At 34.1% G+C, this 21193-nt stretch overlaps 1 protein-coding gene across 1 annotated transcript in view; it reads left to right on the forward strand.

Moving 5' to 3' along the window:
- Nucleotides 1-21193, forward strand: part of FMN2 (formin 2) — a gene marked incomplete at both ends in the record, with an annotated part of 154537 nt that overhangs the window by 93789 nt on the left and 39555 nt on the right. The window contains 6 exons of the mRNA XM_084284031.1: nucleotides 1666-1757; nucleotides 1937-2066; nucleotides 3014-3160; nucleotides 4862-4921; nucleotides 5091-5211; nucleotides 15342-15434. Coding sequence (XP_084140157.1) covers nucleotides 1666-1757; nucleotides 1937-2066; nucleotides 3014-3160; nucleotides 4862-4921; nucleotides 5091-5211; nucleotides 15342-15434 — 643 coding nt within the window. The remainder of the gene's footprint in view (nucleotides 1-1665; nucleotides 1758-1936; nucleotides 2067-3013; nucleotides 3161-4861; nucleotides 4922-5090; nucleotides 5212-15341; nucleotides 15435-21193) is intronic.

A 21193-nucleotide genomic window follows, 5' to 3' on the forward strand; every position in this document is an offset into this window, starting at 1 on the left:
TTTGGCCCTCCCCAGTGCAAGTGACATGGACATGGGGCAAGTCTAGTGCAGAGCCACAGTGGTGATGAAAGGCATGAAGGACATGTCATACAAGAAGAGGCTGAGAGAGCTAGGGGTAAGCTTGCAGGAGAGCTCAGGGAGGTGTTACCCAGCATGTCTGAGTAAGGAGTGAAGTGCAGAGATTGCCACACTAGACATTACTGGTCTATGGGCCTCTTGAAATTTAAATGCTGGAGATTTCATTTAGAAATAAAAATACCATTTTAATTTCTTTTCTGTAAATGTGACACTGGAACCGACTACCTAGGGAGGTTGAGGAGTCTCGATCCTGAGAGAGATCCAAAACCTGACAGAGCAATCTGTTCTGGCTGGTCAAATGGTCTTGGTGTCATTTCCAGACTTACTGGATTGATCAGAGAAACTGAGGCATCTTTCTGTTTCACGTAAGGATTTTCGCCTTTTTCACATGAGATGTTCAACAACCTCAGTAGAACTGTCCAAACCTGACTTTCTAGTTTCAAATTGCTGCTGTAGCCATGGCAGTATGATTTTAGCTAGTTCCCTAATTCTTCTAATTGTGCTAATCATGCAAAATCAGGCAAGACAGGTGCAGCCAATCTTTTGCTTTGGCATTAAGTAGTTAGAACATAATTTTCCACTGTTGTCTATGAGATCTGTGGTGGAGCAAATTCAAAAACGTATGCAGTGTTTTCTTAAACGAATAAATATAAATAAATAGATATATCTATATTTATTTATATCTATGTTTATATTTCCTACTTTTTCTTACATTATTGCACAGATTCATGTTTTGAATCTATTTTGAATCTATTTTGAAAACCACCATGGATGTCAAAAGAAAGGTCAGGAGGAGAAATTTCTTTCCATTTCTATTCTTTTCCATGATATTTGATTTTCCAGCACTGTAACTGGAAATAAAAAACAATTTCCATGTTCCATGATACAAAAAAAAGAAGTGAAGCTCTGTTTCTTTTGATTTGAATATTGAAGAAGAGACCACAAAATGTACCACAGAGTTCTCCAAGACACTAGACAGCTTACATATAATTGTTTTTACTTATTAAGATACAAAATGAAAATAATTTTGCTCCATAGAAATATGCAGTAGTTCTCATGTATTATGGTATATATGATAGCTCCATTATAAATCAGTTAATTGCTGTTATTCCATAGCTTTTTCCAAATGCAAAATAAAGTTTTAATTGCAGTAAGCAATGCAAACATTTTCATTTAGGTGGGTTTGTTTGTTTGTTTTAAGTAGTAGATATTATTTAAATATATTTAAAAATCAGTTTGCATGCAAATGCAACCCAATAGACTTGGAAAGAAAAACACATCTCAATAAGAAAGCTCTTTGATTCGAGGGTTTAATAAACAGTCAAAGCAAAGGGAATGGGGACACAGATTATTCTCAATACGTGGTTGAATGAATAAATCTTTTACAGATTATCAGTAATCAATAAAATTGATTGTTCTGTTTTCATTTTACTTAAAATCACTCCGTGGACTAAGTAGTTTTACTATAAGCAGATACCAGAAAGGAAAAAAAATCCATAAATGAGATTAGTGACAAGAGCATCTGTTTGTGCTTTTTGACTGGGTTTTTAAGTAACACTTTTTAATTACTTTGTTTCTTTATTCCAGAGAGCACAATCGGATGAATTAGAAAAAATAGAAAAGCACAGCAAGGCATCTAAGGAAAAAGAAAATGCGAAGTCTTTGGATAAGCCAGAACAGTAAGAGCATACTTAAAAAACAATTCTGTTTACTTCAGAAAAAGTTACATGTTGCAGTAGACTAGCTATACATGTTAAAATAGAAAAGAAATCAAAAAGCAGAACAAAACAACAAAAAAAGCCCAGCCTCCGAATGTACTGACACTGGCTCTAAACGTTTTCTTTATTTGTTCCTACAGGTTCCTCTATGAACTCTCACTAATTCCCAACTTTTCAGAACGTGTATTTTGCATCCTGTTTCAGTCAACATTTTCAGAAAGCATTTGTTCAATCCATCGCAAACTTGAATTGTTACAGAAACTGTGTGAGGTAGGTTGTGCTTCATAAAGAGGTAGAGCTAAATTTTTGATATTTAATCTTAAGTTGTACTCATATTTCAAAAGTTTTCTCTTTATTTACTTTAAGTGCTCATTAAATCTGAAGGATAGCAGTCCTGCAGAATAGAACATTTTATGATTGTACTTCAACATCAAAGCAAATTTTAAGATTAGCTTTTGGTACTGAACTATATCATATTGTTGCCATCAATGCATATCAGCCTCTGGAAAACAGTGCACCGTCTCCTTTTGTCAAAGCAAAGTCTTTCTCCATAGTGACTGTGCCATTCCTTTCCAAATGAATACCAGTTCAGTTCACGTTGTGTTTGCTTGTATTTTGGAAGCACAAATAAATTATATTTCCAAGGTCTAAAATGATTTAGAGATAGCAATGTTGACTGTAGCTGGAAGAGATTCTTGTAATTTAGTGGTCCCCTGCAAAAACAAACAAAACAATACTACATGGCTTTAACAAGCAGACCTTTATCAGTACTTTAATAACTCAAAACCATTTTAAATTATGTTTACTTGTTTTATCACTTTGTTTGTTTGTTTGTTTTAAACTAAATGTTTTAGTTATTTGATACAGGTGTTTTAGGGACTTATTGCAGAACCCTTTCCTGAATAAAAAAAAAATAAAAAAAGATAATTCCTGTCAGCACCAGTTAAGAAATTACTATTTAAGTTTTCCCAAATGATCACCTCTCATAATACCGTATAGTTTTCCTATTTTTTTAAATAGAAATCTTAATTGGAGATATTTTACATTCATTCACAATATGTTGATAATATTCTACATCTTTGTATTTCACCAGAAGATTTCCTATATTTGAGCCTTGATGTATGTATTTCTAAACAGTGTCCACAAATCTGCTTAAAAACTGTTGCCAGTTATACTGTTAACAGTAAATATTACTGAGTTTCTCTTCTGTTTTGTAGACACTGAAAAATGGGTCAGGAGTTATGCAGGTCTTGGGTTTGGTTCTTGCCTTTGGAAACTACATGAATGGTGGAAACAGGACAAGAGGACAAGCTGATGGGTTTGGACTAGATATCCTGCCAAAATTGAAAGATGTCAAGAGCAGTGTAAGTTGATCTTAGACTTCCTGTAGGCCTTACACCATTAAACTCTTTCCAAAAATTACTCTTTCTCCGTTTCTAAATAAAAGGTGTGAGACCTAGGCATGTCAAAGGGAACAATTTTGTTACTGTACTTAGCTGACTGCACTCCTAGAATTGAATGTATTTCCATAGACTTTTCATAGACATTTGGAAATGAACTATTTCTTTTCACTATGAACAAAAATATTTTAAACCTAGTTTCTAATCTGATATGTATTTGACTTTTGGTATACTGTATAGTCTCACTTTTTTTTTTTTGCATTCACAAGCAATGATCCTTACTCTTAAAGGGTTTATGGCAGAAGTAGAAACAGTTGAATCACAACTTTTTTTTGATACTGATTTAAAATTTTTGTGAGTAGTAGCAGTTGCTCCCGAAAATGGTTGATTAGACATTGTCTTTGTTATAATACAAAATTCACCCTTATTATTCATGATATTATATATCATGATTACATAGTATGCGTTAGACCATGGATCCAGATGAGTAAAGTATAATTAAAATAAGTACTTGATTTAAAATTCATCTGATACAGTTATATGTGTAAAGAGAATGCTGGGTAGTCTTGTTTTTTGCACAGTGCTAGACTGAAGCTTGTGTGTTACCAGCATTTTTTTGGCTTTGGTTATTCATACTGGGGTTGTGTTAAAAGCTTTGCTTCCGTTTACAGGGAAACAATTATCTTTGAGTCTCTATGTCTATGATGAAAAGACCCTTCTGAATGTGGGTAGTGGTATGAGAATGGTTATAGTAATAATTCTTAAAAATTTAAATTGGCCCCTACGTCCATCTAGTGAATCACTGTCAAGATCTGCTGTTCTGAAAGTTGCGGAGAAAGAAGAGTTTGTTTCCCTGCTTCCTCACTTCCTAAATATACATGCTGTAGCTTTTGTGTGAGGTAATGTAAGCAGAATGTTGTTTAACCTTACCAACTACTTTCCTCTAAAAGTGTGAAGGAACTTCATTCTGGTGCACTTGTTTCTTCGATAAGCCAAGAAAGTAGTAATGTGAATGACACCATAGTACAGACCTTGCTCGAAATGTTGTTACCGTTAACCTTGCAATTACAAAATCCATCTTCAACTCATTTGCTACTGTTCACTCAGAAAAGTTCTTATAGTTTTCCATCTGAAAACATAGTTCTATCTAAAATCTTAAATTCTAAGATTTTCAGTTGACGATCTATTACAGAAGAGAAATAAGGAGAAAGTCAAGCCACAAAAGAGCCCCAAAAGTGCCAAAAATTCATTTAGAAATATCTTTGTTTAATTAAACTTTGCTTTAGTCTATAGATGCATGTCTATAAAGACCTGAATGTTGCCAAAACAAGGTGTGTATACTAACCCAGAAACAATTTCTCTTTTTCCCTTGTTGTGAAATTTAAAAATGCAAGGTTTCCGTTTCAAGTCAGGTATATTTCAAAAATTGGGAATGGTTTATACAAGTGTTAACACATATTTTTCTGTTACTGTATTTAATGAATAGATAAAACTTTTTTGTGTGTTTGTTTGGTAAAGGCACTGAATCAGCAAAATATTACCTGTATGTGACTAAATATTCCTTTTACTCAAATGATGTTTTTTTGTTTGTTTTGTGTGTTTTTGTTTTTTTTTTTTTTTCAGTGAGTTTTAGTAATGTAACAAACCTTATTCTCTTCTACACAGGACAACAGCAGAAGTCTTCTATCTTACATTGTCTCCTACTATTTGCGTAATTTTGATGAGGTGAGAATTAATTCTGCTTTTTAAAATTCAAGTTAAAAAAAAAAAAAAATAAATACAGTTTTCTGATGGCAAGGAATGCATGCAGATGTTCTTTGTGCTTTCAGTTATATATTTTGCTACATAGAAAAGTAATGAACACTGTGTAACTGCACATTTGTGTTTTTGTCAGGATGCTGGAAAAGAGCAATGCATCTTTCCTCTTCCAGAGCCACAAGATCTCTTCCAGGCTTCACAAATGAAGTTTGAAGACTTTCAAAAGGATCTCCGCAAAATGAAGAAAGATTTGCGAGGTACTGAATTTAGATTAAGTGCATATACTTGCTGTTATTATTTTGTATCATTTTGAGAAATTAGATGACAGTGTAAAAATGCTTGTATTTCAAGTCCTCTTTTAGTAATTTGTTTCCTTAATTTGCTTTTTTATGATTAAGCAATAATTTATTTTCTGTAGCTAACCTGGAAGAGACTGTTAAAATAAACATCAAGCCAACTTGATAAAATTTTGTCTCAAAACCCAAACAAAATATCTTTTTTATATCAAACTGATTTCAACAAGTCTTTCATAAGAATTGTGAAGTATCAGACTATTTGCATGACTAAAATGCTTTCATGACTAAAGTAGCTTTCCAAGCTACTCTCTAGCAAATAAGAAAAAGTAATACAGGATGTTTTTACATGCTGAAATAACCTGACTTTGCTAAAATATAGTATGCAAAAGAAGTATTTTTTCTCATGTTTATGGAACGATATTTCCTTGAATAAACTCAACTTTTAAAAATGTGATAGGTTTGCTAGACTTTAATAAAGAACATGTATCATGTGTAACACTTATATTAAATCTTGGAAAGCTGGATTCTGATCAAGAAGTGAAATGATCTTTGTAATTCTGTTGTCTTGCTGGTTTTGAATGCCAAGAGTCTTGAGGCCAAGGAATGATTTGGTAAACCATTAGCTCCTGAATAGAATGGAAGGTTCTGTACTAAAAAAGAAACAAACAAACAAAAAACCACACCATTACAGAATACAAGTAAAATCTGACCTTCTCTTCTTGCTATCAGACGTTCTATTCAGATGTTTTGAAATGTATTTTAAATATTTAGAAGTAAAATTTAAAGTTGTTTCAAGGTCACTTACTGTGATACTGAGAAGCAAACTGAAGCAGCATCCACTTCCTGCCCTGAAGAATTTGGACAGCAAACATTTTGTAGTTCAGCTACGTAAATTTATTTCTATAGTTCTTGCAACTTTTTTTTTTTCTGAGGGCTGGTTTTCAAGCTTGCAAATAGAAGAGAAAGATGCTTAGCTTTGACTGAGAGAAAGTACTTGGTACTTAAGGCACGTGTTTAAGAACTTTCATGGAGGTGAACATTATCCCTCCAAGTTCACTAAAAATGTATTTATACAGACAAGGGCTTAAATATTTTTAGATCAAGATTAAAATTTGCACATGGGCATAAATCTCTTATGGAATAAATCTACACTGTGCAGTGATCAAAGTGGGGGTTTTGTAAAAATGGAAATTACATTTTTCACTCTGCCACAAGACTGCAGTCAAATTCTTTTTGTGCTTCCAGATCCAGCCATTATTCTTGAATCTCCCTTGTCACTCTGTTTTGTAGTTAATGAAACTGAAAAATAGCTGCAGGCACTGTGACTTCTTGCCCATTCCCTTTGGGACAAGCTTCTCTGGGTGTTGGCCCGTCTGCATCCACTCCTGGATATGAAGTAAAAATTTCAGTTACAGTTTGCAATCTCACAGCTTTCTTATCAACCCTGAGTTATGCAAAATGCTTTTTGATGTGCTTCTTTTCCAAAGAAAAGTGTAAACCTGAATTCAAAATTATTAAAAACAACAACAAAAACCCAACTATGATTGCAAGAGCATTCACTAAAAATTACGGGTATTCCAATTGCTTAATTGTTGTAATGCATTCAAAGAGTCAGAATAACCATGTTTAATGCTGGTCTTTTCTGAATAGAGTGCAAATTTTAGCTGAATGGATAAAGTGACTTCAAAGTGGTTTTCCAGTGCATTTAGTTTAAGTACACTGCCAGGTTTACTAATGTGCATATGGAACCTTACAATTTGAGGAACTAGCAAGTGCCTCACTAAATGACTGACCAGAAAGGGAGAGCTGTAAGATGCTAATTATGACAAAATCCTAAATATGATCCTCTCCTTTTGAAGACACTGAGAATAAATGAGTATTGAGTATTCCTGGGAAGTACTGAGCATCACCAAACTTTAAGAATAGATGTCTATGGATGTATTCCCATTTTACAGTTAGATGTGGTTTGTAGCTATGGTCCCATCTTCATCTGTGATTAGGTGGAATTTTTAATGAGAGGATTACACCATCCTTTTATTGTTGTTTCTTGTTGTTTCACACCATTTCTTGTTGTTTCTTTGCCTTCTTTATTTTGTATTTTGTCACTGAAAAAAATGCACAAATCCACATAGCATTGGTACAGGCAATATCACCAGTTTAAGGGTATGTTAGTTTAAAATACTCTTCAGACAATGCACAGTGAGATCGCATTTTGTAAAAATGGGGGAAAAAGGCATCCCCAAGTGGATCCTTTTATAAAGTTATAAATGAAACCCAAACAAACAAAACCACAGACTGGAGGTTTCTTATTTAAAAAAAAAAAAAAAAAAAAAAAAAAAGTTTTGTAGTCATAACGATAGCATTTCATTCTAGAAATGCTGTATTTTACCATATAAATATGTCAGTAACATACACAGAACCATACAGATATAAAGCATCTTCATGGTTTTGTGAAATAATTTTTATCACACTGTTTCACTGTTCTGAGCTAAGGCTTATTGTTGTATAAAAGTAGTAGTTATTCTGATATGTCTGGGAAGAAAAACCATTCATAATGTATGCTTTCATCCATTTGACTGTGGATGCTCTTGTCCATTTTTATGTTTTGTGAAGTATATGCCTTAAAATTTGTAAATGTTAGAATAGAGAATCTCTTCAGGGATTCTAAATTAAATGCAAAAGACTTTCATAAAGCATGATGTGTGCCTGTTCCAAGATTAATAAGGCAGAAATTTTCATTTTTTCTGTATAAAAATAAAAACAAGTAAATGTCACCTAAGGTAGTATAGCAGAAACTCTACTAACCATACAACATAATTCTTGCAGATTATTCAGGCTTTTTTTGTCATTATTTTAAGATAATATCCACAGGGATAAACTTAATATGGTAGATTCTTTATAAGAAATTGAAGACCAAAAAACAAGTAGAGTTTTTTAAGAACAAACCAAATGAGTATGGCTCCATCTGTTGCTCCCAGATTTCACAGCTCTCCAGGATTCTTTAGCCTTTTTGACTTCAGTGACATATAGTTTGTTAAGCAACTTGATCCGCTTTTGATCTCTCCTGGCTGTCAGCAACGTTCCTTGATGCAGTCATGCCAAGCAATGACTTCTGTTCCTGTGTCATTCCACAGAAGAAACTTTAGCACTTGCCACATGACTTAAATCAACTCACCATGTAAAGAATATTTGGCATCCAGGGTCACAAGAATGATGCATGACTCTTGCTGATTAGGACCTGTGTTTTATATCCAGTATTATTAGCATATTTTTCTAGATACTTCAGAATGGTGGAGCAGAAAGATGTGGAAAACATGTATAAATTAATGTTTAATCTTCTCAATGTTCTGACATTCTCTGTAGATATAATTGTGATTTAGGAAAAATATGGATTTGTGGCCCATGAAATTCTTCAGGCCATCTATTTCATTTAGGAAAGAACTAGGATGGTAATAACAGTATTTATGAAGTACTTACGGCAGGTTAAGACAGTTTAGAAACTGTTCTTTGTCTACTTGTTAGCATTTTAGCTTTACAATAGTAAGTTCTTGCAAATCAAAAACTAATTCAACTGTCATTTATTGCAAAACTTTCACTGAAGCTCAGCTAAAATGGAATTAGAAACAACGTCAGGCAAAAAAATAAATCTGACTAGTGGCATGTAGAGGAGAGTAATAACACCATATCATACAGACTGCTATAAAATCAAGTCAAAGTCATTACTTGTTTATATGCCATAGTATTGTCATACTTAATACCTTTGATTTAAAACTGATTACAAGTAATAATGATTATGATAATTTAAGTATTTGTTTTGTAGTGATGTTTTTTTTTCCAACTGTTAGTGCTTGCAACTCATTGCAAAGTATCCATCCGTAAGAAGCTAGGCCATATGGCCCAGGATATCTCTTTGATTTGAAATAAACAGGAGTGAAACTGTTTATAAATTGTTAAGCATTTGCAGAACACTGTTTTTTAAAATGTATGTTTTGAAAAAAGCCCCATAATAATTTGGAAAAATACATCTTCCCTATTTTTCCTGTGTTGCTTCGCTTCTTAGTATGACCTAAGCCTATTCAATTTTGATCTCTTGTTTTTAGGATTGATATGTGGTCTCAGGTTAATATTGTCTGTGTAAATCGGGATTAGAAGTAACATATCATGCAGTAGAAAGATTTCTTGTGGTTGAATCTGGGGTGGCATCAATATGGGACAGAGAGATAGGATAGTAGATGTGTTATGCTTTGGTTTCTTACCATTTTTATTTGCAGTTACCTATTATAACCTTTTTGGATTTTAACAAATCACTCCTTTTGGCTTAGTAATGGTTACTACTGAAATTTAGACAGAGGCCCCAACCCTAAGAGTGTAGCCCAGCTGCAGTTTGGGGTGGCGTTTTCCTTTTCATGGCCAACTGTTGTGCTTGGGGTGCGTGGTGAGATCGCATCCACTGTTAGCTCTTTCATAGGTAATACTAACATATACAGGCTAAAATGCAAAAAATAAATTTGCACATCATCTTCTCCCCCACAGACACCCCAATGCTTTTTTTTTTTTTCTTCCATATTTAGAAGACACAATTTACATCAAAGTTCTGATTATTGGGTTAAAACATTGGGCAACATTTCAGTGTCACTTCTTGATTGGGAACAGGAGCAGCATTAATTCCAACTTTACGTAACAGAAAGTTAAGCAGGCATTTAGGGTACCACTACAGATAACAGGAAAGGAAGTGATTGCTCCCCTAAAACTAATTGCTAAGCAAGGTCTTGAGTCTTGCCTGGGGATTTGGATAGCTAAATTTACTAAATGAATGCCATCCAAAGAGGCTTCCCACAAACCTGTTCTTTTTGAATGTACTCCTACGTTGTTATTATAAGCTCTTTGAAAAGAAGGCAGGGAGATGAAAAATTCAAATGAAAATAAAAAAAATGCATTATTGGAAGTAATTCATTACAACTTCAAAAAACTTTAACAGAGGAGTCTGTGTTTCTGTTATTCTCTGTCAATAGCTTTGATATAACGGGGAATGAAGATTATCATGGTTAAGACATGCTTTATTTTAAGACCTTCTGTTATATGATCCATAGATCCATATTCTATTGAAAAGATGGTCTCAGCACTTTATAATAAAAAGCCAAATCTTTCAAGGTAAATATTTTTAAAAATGACAGAACACTAGTTGTTTTAGTCAATCCTACTGTTATCTGTACAACTTATCTTTACAGAAGCAGTTATTGCTTTAACCAAATTAAATCTTTACTTTTGCCTACTCATTAACAGCTATGCATCCAGAAATTCTAGCTGTTTGTTCTCCTATCACTGAAAGGGTTAATTGCTGCAGTTATACAGCATGCAGACTCTTAAACCCAAACCAGATGTAAACTAAAGCCAGGCTTTCAGTCAATCTGTGAGTCATATTTTACTGTCCTTAAAACTCCAAACAAGGAGCTGTCTATGGAATCCCTTGAAGATTCAGCAGTTCTTAGTGTAAGCCTTTACAATTCCAAAAAAAATAAGTAAAAGAAAATTAAGAGCTCTTTCTGTGCTTGTAGCTGAGTTCATCAGTTTCTTTCGATGAGATGAGCATTCTCCTCTGTTAAAATCTAAACTCTCTTTTAAAGTCAGAAGTTTCATCTACATGTATAAGGAATAAGAAAGGACTGAGGAAGTTGTGAAAGCAGTGGTTATGCTGTTATATACTTTTCAAACAAGTTGGACACAGGCATATCTCCTGGGGGAGTCTGAGTACTCAGACCCTCTGAAAATCAGGGACAAAATTCCTTAAAGACATAAACAAATAGTCTATTAAATCTTACCGCAACTTGTTCTCTCAGGTATCTTAAACTCTTGAAAATCCACCTGAGTTCTACAGGACTCATATAAGTTTGTGGTTTCAGATGTGGTTCGCCAAAATGCCTAACAAACCTCAGTTCATTAACCATCCTAAAATAATTCACAGTTCTGTTTGCTTTCTTATTGTTGGTCTGTTTTTTGTAGTTGCTGTTTGTTGTTATGTGACATGAAACTTGTATGTTTTGGAAGTGTTGAAAGAAAAATCATATTTTTCCCTACTATCCTGATCGAAGACGATACAGTAAGCCTGAGGAGTCATTGATCATCTGCTCATGCATTTTGTTCAAAAAAGCATATTTTAATATGAGTAGCAGAGATGTGCACTTCCAAGAACTAAAATTTGGCATCCAGCAGAACTAGTTGGAAAACAGCAATAAAAATATACTTTAAATCTTGAAAACATTTTCTTCTTAAAAAAAGAAAAAACAATTGTTTTTGCTGAAATTAGGTTTATCTTAAATCACTTACTAGAGTCACTTAATGGAAGCATTAATACAGTGCATGGAATGCTTTGTGACTTCTCTTGCATTTTTGTAGATGTTTCTTAAACAGTATTGGCAGCTGTGAAACTTCATGCAGTTTTAGTATATTGACCTAAAGTAGGAGTAGTAGGTTTTTTTTTTTTTAAAGAGCAGTCTAACACAGATTTGAGAAATGGCAATTAATGGCATTTTCACATGGAAATAGTGAATGAAATTAGATTCTTGAGATACTGTGTATAGCTGTAATTAGATTTTATTTTTAATTCCTGATCTGTTTTTTTTTTTTTTTTTACATCAATTTCCATTTGTACGTATGGGCAAAAAGCTATCACTTTGAGACTGCTAGTTCAAAAAGCTATCTGATTTACTAATAGCTCATATATCAGTTTGAGACTGATAGCACACGAGACTTAGAAGTTCCTCTCAGAAAAGCTCATTTGCATTGCTTCTCCAGAGAATCACACACAGTCCCCTACAACTTATGAGAGGAGATGAAATTAGATGGACCGTTGGTCTTTTCCATTGTTGAAATACTGCTTATATGTTAATAATGATTTAGAAGGTTGAGAAAGAGGTGTCTCGGCGTGCACCAACACCTGCTTAGGATTTGAAATCCTTGGAAGGTACAAAGTCAGTGCATGTGGACTGGGTAGCCAGGACTACAGACACCTTCACTATCTAAAGCAATGTGAGTAAGTTATCTTTCTTTCTGCCTGTTTGGGCAATGCCAGATTCTGAGATAAGGTTCTATGTAGTGGTTGGCTTTTGTATTGGCCTACATGACTCCCATTTGTGGTGCCTTGAACACCGTTCCATTTTAACATTATAAGAAAATTTATAATCTGCTTAAAATAAACAGAGGTATCTACACTAGTATTGTCTTTATGTTGCTTATACATCTCCCAACATGTAAGAATAACCAAACCTGTAAGCATGGGGTTGATAATACGCAAATTTTGAGTTTTCTTGCTGGAATCAGAAAAGAGACAAGCTTTTGTTCTAGACAAAACTTTAACAAACTCATTACAGCAGATCTAATTTGCTACCCTAGTCCTTTGGTATCTAGGAGGTCTAGTTAAGCTGTTTTGTGGAAAATGTGATTAAGTATAGAGCTTGGGGGGGAGGGGAGGAATTAAATATGGAAGACTGGCATTTTTGCATACTTTTTTTTTCCATGTTTCACCTCCACATTGCTTAGAAGTTATTAAATACACATCTGACATATTTATTCAGTATCATGTTCCTTCACTTGGGCAGAAATACTGGTAACTGTGTAGTGTTTTATGTTCCTTTCATATGATGACCACTTTAATTCCCTTAGTTACTGTGAGGAATAACAATACCTCATCCAAATAGAGGGGTTTTATGCTCTGGTGACAAATTACAGAACATGATAAATGAGTGCTATAACCAACAGGTTGGGCAAGGAGACCATGATTCCAAACTTGGTGCTTTGGAGAACTAGGAAACATGTAGAAGAGAGCTGACAGGACTGTTAATTCTTTAACGAAGAAAGCATCCAACGAGCTACTTTGTCTTGAACACTATCTGTCTCAAAGTAGGCAGATTACAACATAGGTATTAGTGTGGTGATAATGATAGCATTTCTCCCTCTTATTTATTTATTTTTTTAAAGTTGGATATTAATATGGTATTTTTCTATAAAGCCAAAGAAAAAAGGAGGGGGGAGGGGTCTGTGTTTTTTTTAAGTGACTTGCACATCATTAGCAATTCAGGAATATGGTCAAAACCAAACCTGAACTGCTGTTCTTCTGAACGTGATTAATTGTAGTCTTTTCATGTAGGGAGAAGGGGGGAAAAAAAAAAAAAGAAACACACAAAAAGCAATCCAGAGAAACAAAGATATAATTAACTCCACTCCCCCCCCCTCCCCCAGCACATACACAAACAAACCAACCATGGTAGGGCTCTTCCAGTATCTGACTGGTTAAGACATTTCATTCTGACAATATTACTTATGTTTCTATTTTTCATAGCAAGTTGAATATAAAATATGGTATATCCCTGCATTTCCTTATAGATTTTGAAAAAGGACTGCTTCAGGCTATTGGAATGAGGTATAAAACTAAGGTCTCTATGAACCTTAACCCTGTGAAGAATATGTAATACATATTTTGGAAACAGATATGGAATTTGAGTGACATGAAATGGATGGTTATGGCAGGGTCTATAGCATCTCACAACTTTGTCACTAAATAGGTGAAAAGAATAGTGTAAAAATGTTACTGTCAGAATTAATTCCTTTGCAGAATGATACATAATTCCTCTATTTTGTCTGTCCTATGCTGTATGAAAATTCAGGGAACTTTTAAAGACCTTAAAGATACTTTGAGAACTTTTGGGACTAGGTAAAGGTGAATCAATTTCCACAGCTAACATTACAAAAGAGTGATGTGACTACCATCATATCTGTTTACCTTGTTGGTGCTTGAATGACTAGGCACAGATCTACAGTGGGCTGGCTGATGAGCATTTGTTATAGATATTTGTTATATATATTTAATTACATTATCTTATCTATGTTATATATATTTAATTACATTATCTTTAATTGCAATACCACCACCATGCTCTTCCTGATCTGTCATTAATTTGTTGCTGTAAACTAGATAATGTTATTATTACAGGTTGTGAACTCATGCTTGGTTAGGTAAGAATGACCTGACAACTAATTATTACTATTTTTTTAAATTCCTGAAATCCTTTAAAATATTACAGAATTACATTTTTGGAACACAATGTATTTAAGGCTACTATTTGTTTATTTCTGGTCATCAAAAACAGACCATTTCTCATTCGTAGATATTTGGACTGATCCCATTTGGACTGATCCCATCATGTATATTTAAAGTAGATAGTTGTAATAGTGCATTCTGAATCTTCATTTTTTTTTAATCTCTAATTATTTTTTGTTTGTAAAGACGTAGCAATAATCCTGTTTCTCTGAAGTATACATTCTCTGGAGTGTAAACAAGAAGGAATACATTTTTTGCATATGTGCACTTTTATTGGAAAACTTCAGGCAGAGTCATTTTCCAGATGTAGTGTCAATTATTTTGTTGCCCCAGACAGAATTACCTTGGTTCATCTGTGGGAATATGATGGTACCACCTAACCAATTACTTATATGTCAGGGAAGCTTTGGGCTCAAACTTTGCCCTGGTCTCTGGTGCAGTAAGAACCTAGCTGTCCTCCCCCAAGGTCTCTTCAAGCTATAATGGCTCTACTCTCATATTCTTGCACTTCAATAATTTTTCACTGTTACTTTTGAACAATTCAAAACACTTAACCACACCTGTGGTTTTTTGCAGGTATTAAGCCATAACCTATACTTTATGCACTGTAATTAAGGTCCCTCCAAACAGTTTGTGCTGGTTTTGCAACTGAATTTTATTTTTATTAAGGTATTTTCACCTAAGTCCATGTATATCAACCTGACTTGCAATCACTGTTCATAATCACTGGTCAGTCTCTTAAATTTGTCTTCTTCAAAACAGTTGAATGCTTTTGTTAATCTTACTACTGCTATCTTTATGTTTTGGTCAAAAACGTTCAATCACAGCATAGCTGTTCCTGAATATATTATCATAGTGTATGTACTTGAAATAGTATGCTTGAGGAACATATTCCAGCAATTTCACTGAGTATATGTTAATTCAAGGGTGTCTTTTATTACAGCGTGTAGATCCATACTATGATGTGTCTTAAGCTAATCTGTTATTTCAATTTCAGTATGTGAGACAGAAGCAGCAAAAGTTTATCAGCTATCACTAGAAGAGCACCTCCAGCCTTTCAAAGACAGCATGGAACAATTCATTAGTCAAGGTAAATAATGAAACGTCACTTAACCTTTTAATGACATTTCAAAGGCAAGTTATGGGAACAGTGTTTATACATTGTGGGAAAGAGACTGTTTATTTTGGCATCATAGAAAGATGTGGATTAGTTTAATCAGATGCCACACAGTTCTAAAAGATTTACAAAATGATTCTGTTGTACTGTAGGTGACTCATTCTCTTTTGCATGACAGCAAAGACAAATGCTATTGGCTCAAGTATGTGATCTTCTGATAAGTTCAGCATTCCAGAGAAAACAATTTTACAACCTTTTTTTCCTTGAAAAATTACTGAAGCTGGAACTGTGTCATTAACTTCTTTCCAAAGAGATAATTCTTTTGTATTTGCCAGAAACATGGAGTAAGCATAGCAAAAGTAGTTAAAGCTTTTCCAGATATAAGGCAAATCCATATGCAATAGTTGGATGTGATTAATGGAAAATGCTGCAAGATAAAATATATTGGAAGTATTCATGATGAACTGGCATCCTGAGTGCTGGATGGACCAAAAAAAATTAAAAATGAATAGAATATGCTTTACTAGTCTCTTTTACAATGTTATAGGAAGTGTGGATAGCTAATTTTTGACTAGTGGTGTATCAGAGCATCTCTTGAAACACTGCTCTGAAAGAGTATATTCTGTCTAGACCAGTTCATATTTTGATACAACTTGGAGTTGAATACATCAGGGTGACAATGGCCTGATGAGTTACACTAATGTAATTTTAACTTAGTCACATTACTTCTCTTTCTGCTTTGACATTACATTTTATAATAGAAGACAGATCTGTTACTGATCAGATGACTTATATGAGAAGTCACTTTCTACTTATTCAATGTAACACAGATCTAGGCTAATGAATTACTGAGAGATAATAAGCTATTTTTTAGAGAAATCATTATCAACTGTCTATGCTGTATGTTTGAGAGGCCAGCCAGGTATGCACTTTTTCTTTGGTTGGAATATCTATGGTGATCTGTCCAAACACTTTAAAAACTAATATATATATATATATATATATGTTAGCATTCCAGAACATACTGGTCCATGCTATAAGATTCCCAATTACAGTGAATAAATTCTGATTAAAATTTGTATATATGAGTATTGCAAAAACATTATTTTGAATTAACTGATGTGAACTGATACTTCCTGAGATAAACACACATTTAACAAATCTGGCAAGCAGAATGTTGTGTCCTTCATCAGTAGATATGAGTAACAGAATAACAATTCAAATATGGGGCTTATAATACATCAGAGGTGTATCAGTTAAATTTCTTTCAGTTTTTATAAATCAGAGCAGTCTGGGAAGTATCTGACTCTAGAGTAGCTTACTTTCATTTTTGACTATGGCTTATAGAGGGTAATTGCATACAAGGTAAGCTACAGTAATTTGTTTTGTTTTTGCAAGGGTGTGTGTTTTTTTTCACCTTGATTACGTGTATGTATTTAAGGAAAGTGTGGAAAAAAACACATATAGATATGCATCTCATCCATGAAGAACGTTGCTGAGTTCCCATGTTAATAGTGGATATTACCAGGTCATTGACAAAAAGAGAAATCCATAATGTCAGTAAAAATATCATGGTTGCATTTTAATTAAAATAATTAGAAATGTAAATGTGAATACAGTGAATTGTGACTAAACAATTTCTACACTGATTTAAAACTCTTTAAAAGACTATTTTGCAGAATTATATTACAATATAAGGCAGACAAAGGTTAACGTATAAGAAAAAAGAATCCCTGGTTAAGTTCCAAAAATAAAGTAATTTTAAATACCTTTCATTATGAAATCCTTTGTTTTTACTTCATAGGATTGAATTCAGACTTGAAAGAGGCCATGTTTAAAGCAGGATTTCTCTTTCCTGTTCAGTGTTTGACAGGCTTTTGATCTAGATATTTTTTCTAAGGGCTTTTGTTGTTTATGTAGACATAATCGATGAGTCTTTTCAGCTAGACTGCACACATGATCATTTAGAAAAACAGAGGGACAATTCTTGGCACCTTTTGGGGATTTGTGTTTATATAACATATGCTCTGGGCAAAGAAAAATCAAGCTTTAAGTTTTATCTTTTAAAGTTCCAGTTTCTCTAAAGTCAGAAAAAGTTTTAACTTATAATTCAGATGAAAAGCGTTTTTCATAGGGTTAAATAATTTGGCATGTTTATATGATGCCTTTTCAGAGTAGATAACTTGTGTGCATAATGGGACTCAAAAGTTCAAAGTAGCTAGTTTATTCACTTAAACTTGTTGCTAGCAGTTAAAATGGAAAATGGGTTTCCCATCGGCAAGAATACTTGGACATCAAATTAAATATCCTTGGCAAGGGGTTAGAAAGGCACTTTTTATAAGAATAGTTACTGTCTGGCACAGTTATGTAACTTTGAATTAAGTTACTGTAACTAGTCTACCTGATTGTATTAATAAAAGAAAAAAAACACAACACTTAATGTTAACACTTTTATTAGAGCCGTTAGAGGCAAAAATGGCTGTGTAACAGAGTTCTTCTAGCGGAGTTGTAAAGATTATTCATTCAAAGGATAAAAAAGGGGAAGAAATATGGAATGTGTTCAGTCATAACATTTTAGATAAAAATGCTAGTGGTATGTACAATTGAGGCTGTCCAGCGCTTCTCTTGCTAGCCCACTCAGTAGATTAAATAGTCATCATATTCATCAAAATAAGCAAAGTAGTAAAAGGATGTCAGTCTTTTTCTGATGGACTTCAGGGCCACTTATAAAATGATCATTCTCCTTAGCAAAAGATTAAATCTATGTCCTACCCTCTCTACGCTGGCTCAGTGAATATTTGCAAGCACTCCCTATCCTATGCATTTAATTTTGGAGGGCCTACGTGCCTTGAAACTTCCAAAGCAACCCTCTGTTCTCCCATGTTTTCTGTCCTTCTCTCACTCGGAGCCGCATGCACTCAAAAATGCACAACATACAGGACTTCTGTATTTCTCAAATTAACATATGACTAATTTTTGCTGAAATTCTCCGTACTCACAGATCCTTTTTTTAAAGACACTTCCAGAAAAGAGATTTAAGAGAGATTGTCAGAATATACAGGACTTCTAAGAAGTATATTGTTTTATTTATTACATATTTCTAAGCATTTGTTTAAAGACTTAAAGTACTAAATAAGTACTATTTGCATCTCTCCAATACAGGAGTGTAATCTTTACTGAAGTTTTCTTTCTGTGAGTTACTCCAAACAAGTTATCGGGATTTGAATAAGAGAGATCATAAAAGAAAACTACCTGAAAATGCTGTCCCCTTTGGAACTGTACTTTGTTGTGGGTGGAATAGTGACACACAAACATCTGAGATCACATCCACCAGTTCAGGAAGCTTTGGAAATCACTTCTTTTCCTGGGGGCAAGCCTTCTTAGGACACACAGAAGACAGTAGAAACAGTATCATGCAAGATATAGAGGAAATTTGTTAGAGGTTAGTAATCCTTTAACACTTGATAGGATAGCTAGCTCATGTTAAATAAATAAATAGATGAAGGTGTGTGGATGAGCTGCAACTGAGTTTCAATGCCCAGGTTTTAACTGTGGTTAACTTTGCAGCGAAAAGCAGTTTTTGGGAGCCCCAGGGACTCCAGATCGGCTGTGCATTCTTGTCAGCCTGATAAGGCAGGAAATTTCTAAGGAGAAATTCTAAGGAGGCAGTAGCCACTGCACCCTCATAGAAGTTTGGTTTGGGACTTGGAAAGAGGCAAAATATTCAAAACAGATTTTCACCTTTATAAATTGTGTGAATGTGACAGACTTCAAATCTGAGGAAATCATTGAATATTGTGTTAGCCTCTGAATATGATAACCATTAGGTTTGGATTTTTAAAAAAAGTGTTATAGTGTAGGATACTTGAGCACTAGAATGTATTGCTTTTAAAAGAAGTGAAAACATACTTTTCAGGTGATTAGCTAGTTCATCTGGAAAAGGGAATAATTCCAGTTCAGGCGAACAAGGTGACCTTTCAACCTGTGGCTCCTTCTGGTCTTACTTCACAAAATTCTGCAATTGTTAGTGAGTGCCAGCCCCACGTTTCATGCTGCTGGACTCTTCTCCAGGCCCAAGTTCTAGCCTCATCCTTATGATCTTGCAGAACAAAGATGCTAAAATTGTCCTCGTGATGGAACTGACTGTAACCATCTCCTTCTCTTGCCAGAAAGAGCATTCAGAAATCCAGTTTCCAAACCTTTAGTAAATGAATGTATAAATCACAAAGTGTGTTGTATTTATCTTTATAGCTGCAACCAGCTAGTTGGACATAACTTGTTCTTTTAGGTCAAGCAGCAAAAGGCTGTGCATCATCATATGATGGATTGCGAGTAAGACTAAAGCATCAGACTGACTTTTGGATGGCTGGGTTCAGTTCCTGGCTCCAGAAGTACTGTAGATGATTGCGAAATGAATGCTGCTAGGATAATCTTAATTCTGGCATTTTCTAACGTAGAAATGATTGATTTTGCAGATTACATTTTCCTTAAATGTTGCTTTTATAATTTGATTAATATAGAGGAGAATGTAGCACTATTTCTTATTTTTTTTCTAAAAATAATTTGAGAAAATGACTAAAACCATTAGGAATTATATATGAAGAAATATTTTTGGTTTTGTTTTTCTTTTAAAAATACAACACTAGAGGGTCAGGTATTGCTAGATTTATGTGGAGACATTCACTTTAAATATTATCAAAATACACTCATTACTGAGACAATTTTTTTAAATCATTGATCATCAAATCATCTTGAGATAGAGCAACATACAATCACTAGAACAAAAGTGCAGGAATTCACACTTAAACTAGTTCCATGAATGTTTACATTTTTATGTTGGTATTCTTTTCGTTGGATTATTGAATGAGCTTTTAAAACTTTTTCTTTGAGTGCTGAAAGTATTTTTGTAATCTCACACTGACATCTTAATGCTAATAAATAGTTTAACCTCGGTATTGTATAAACTTGTCCCTACCTCAGATGTCAGCACCTCCATTGGTGTACATTATTACCTAATAATCCGAATTCACATTCTGTTGTATTTGCAACACTAAACAGAGTTCACTGAATTAGCCTCTCCTTACCTCAACGTCCATGAAAGGACAAACCTTTGGACGTGGCATGGCAGCTGTTTGTGTCTTTGGCACAGGACCTCATTGAAACATTTTTTTTTTTTGGCATAGGCATCAGTACAGTGATGGCAGACAACACAGGTGTGTTGTAAGAAAGAAGGGCATTGGTTTTGCTAGTGGTTGGGAAGAGTATGTGAGTGTCATAATGTCATCCACCCCAAAACTATTTGGAATGAGTGCAGCAGATTACTGAAGTTACTGAAAAGTTTATAGATAATTATAGGCAAAGATAATCCAATCCACATTTTAATCTCCTTCTTCTGTAAAATCCAAAAAGCATTCAAATAACATTGCTTTTACCATCTACTTCTTGGGGTGGTGAAAAAAAATAGAGATATTAAAACTTAAGCAAGACAACTTTGTTCCTGTATTGTCTCTAATTATCATGGCATTGCATGTTCTTCAGTAGTCCAGAGTCCAGGCTTACAGCTGGACAGCTTTGCTTTTAAATTAGACCTGAAACCTCTTGCAGGATCTTTACTTAATAATGCATATTTAGTCCTATGTATGCTAGCTAACTGCATGTCTGTTAAGGGTCTAGTCTTGACTTCACGATGCGCTGTGTACAACTTTAGAAACACTAGTATGGGGAGTGGTAGT

The sequence above is a fragment of the Netta rufina genome (genome assembly GCF_964035555.1).
Source record: "Netta rufina genome assembly, chromosome: 3".
Taxonomy (NCBI): domain Eukaryota; kingdom Metazoa; phylum Chordata; class Aves; order Anseriformes; family Anatidae; genus Netta; species Netta rufina.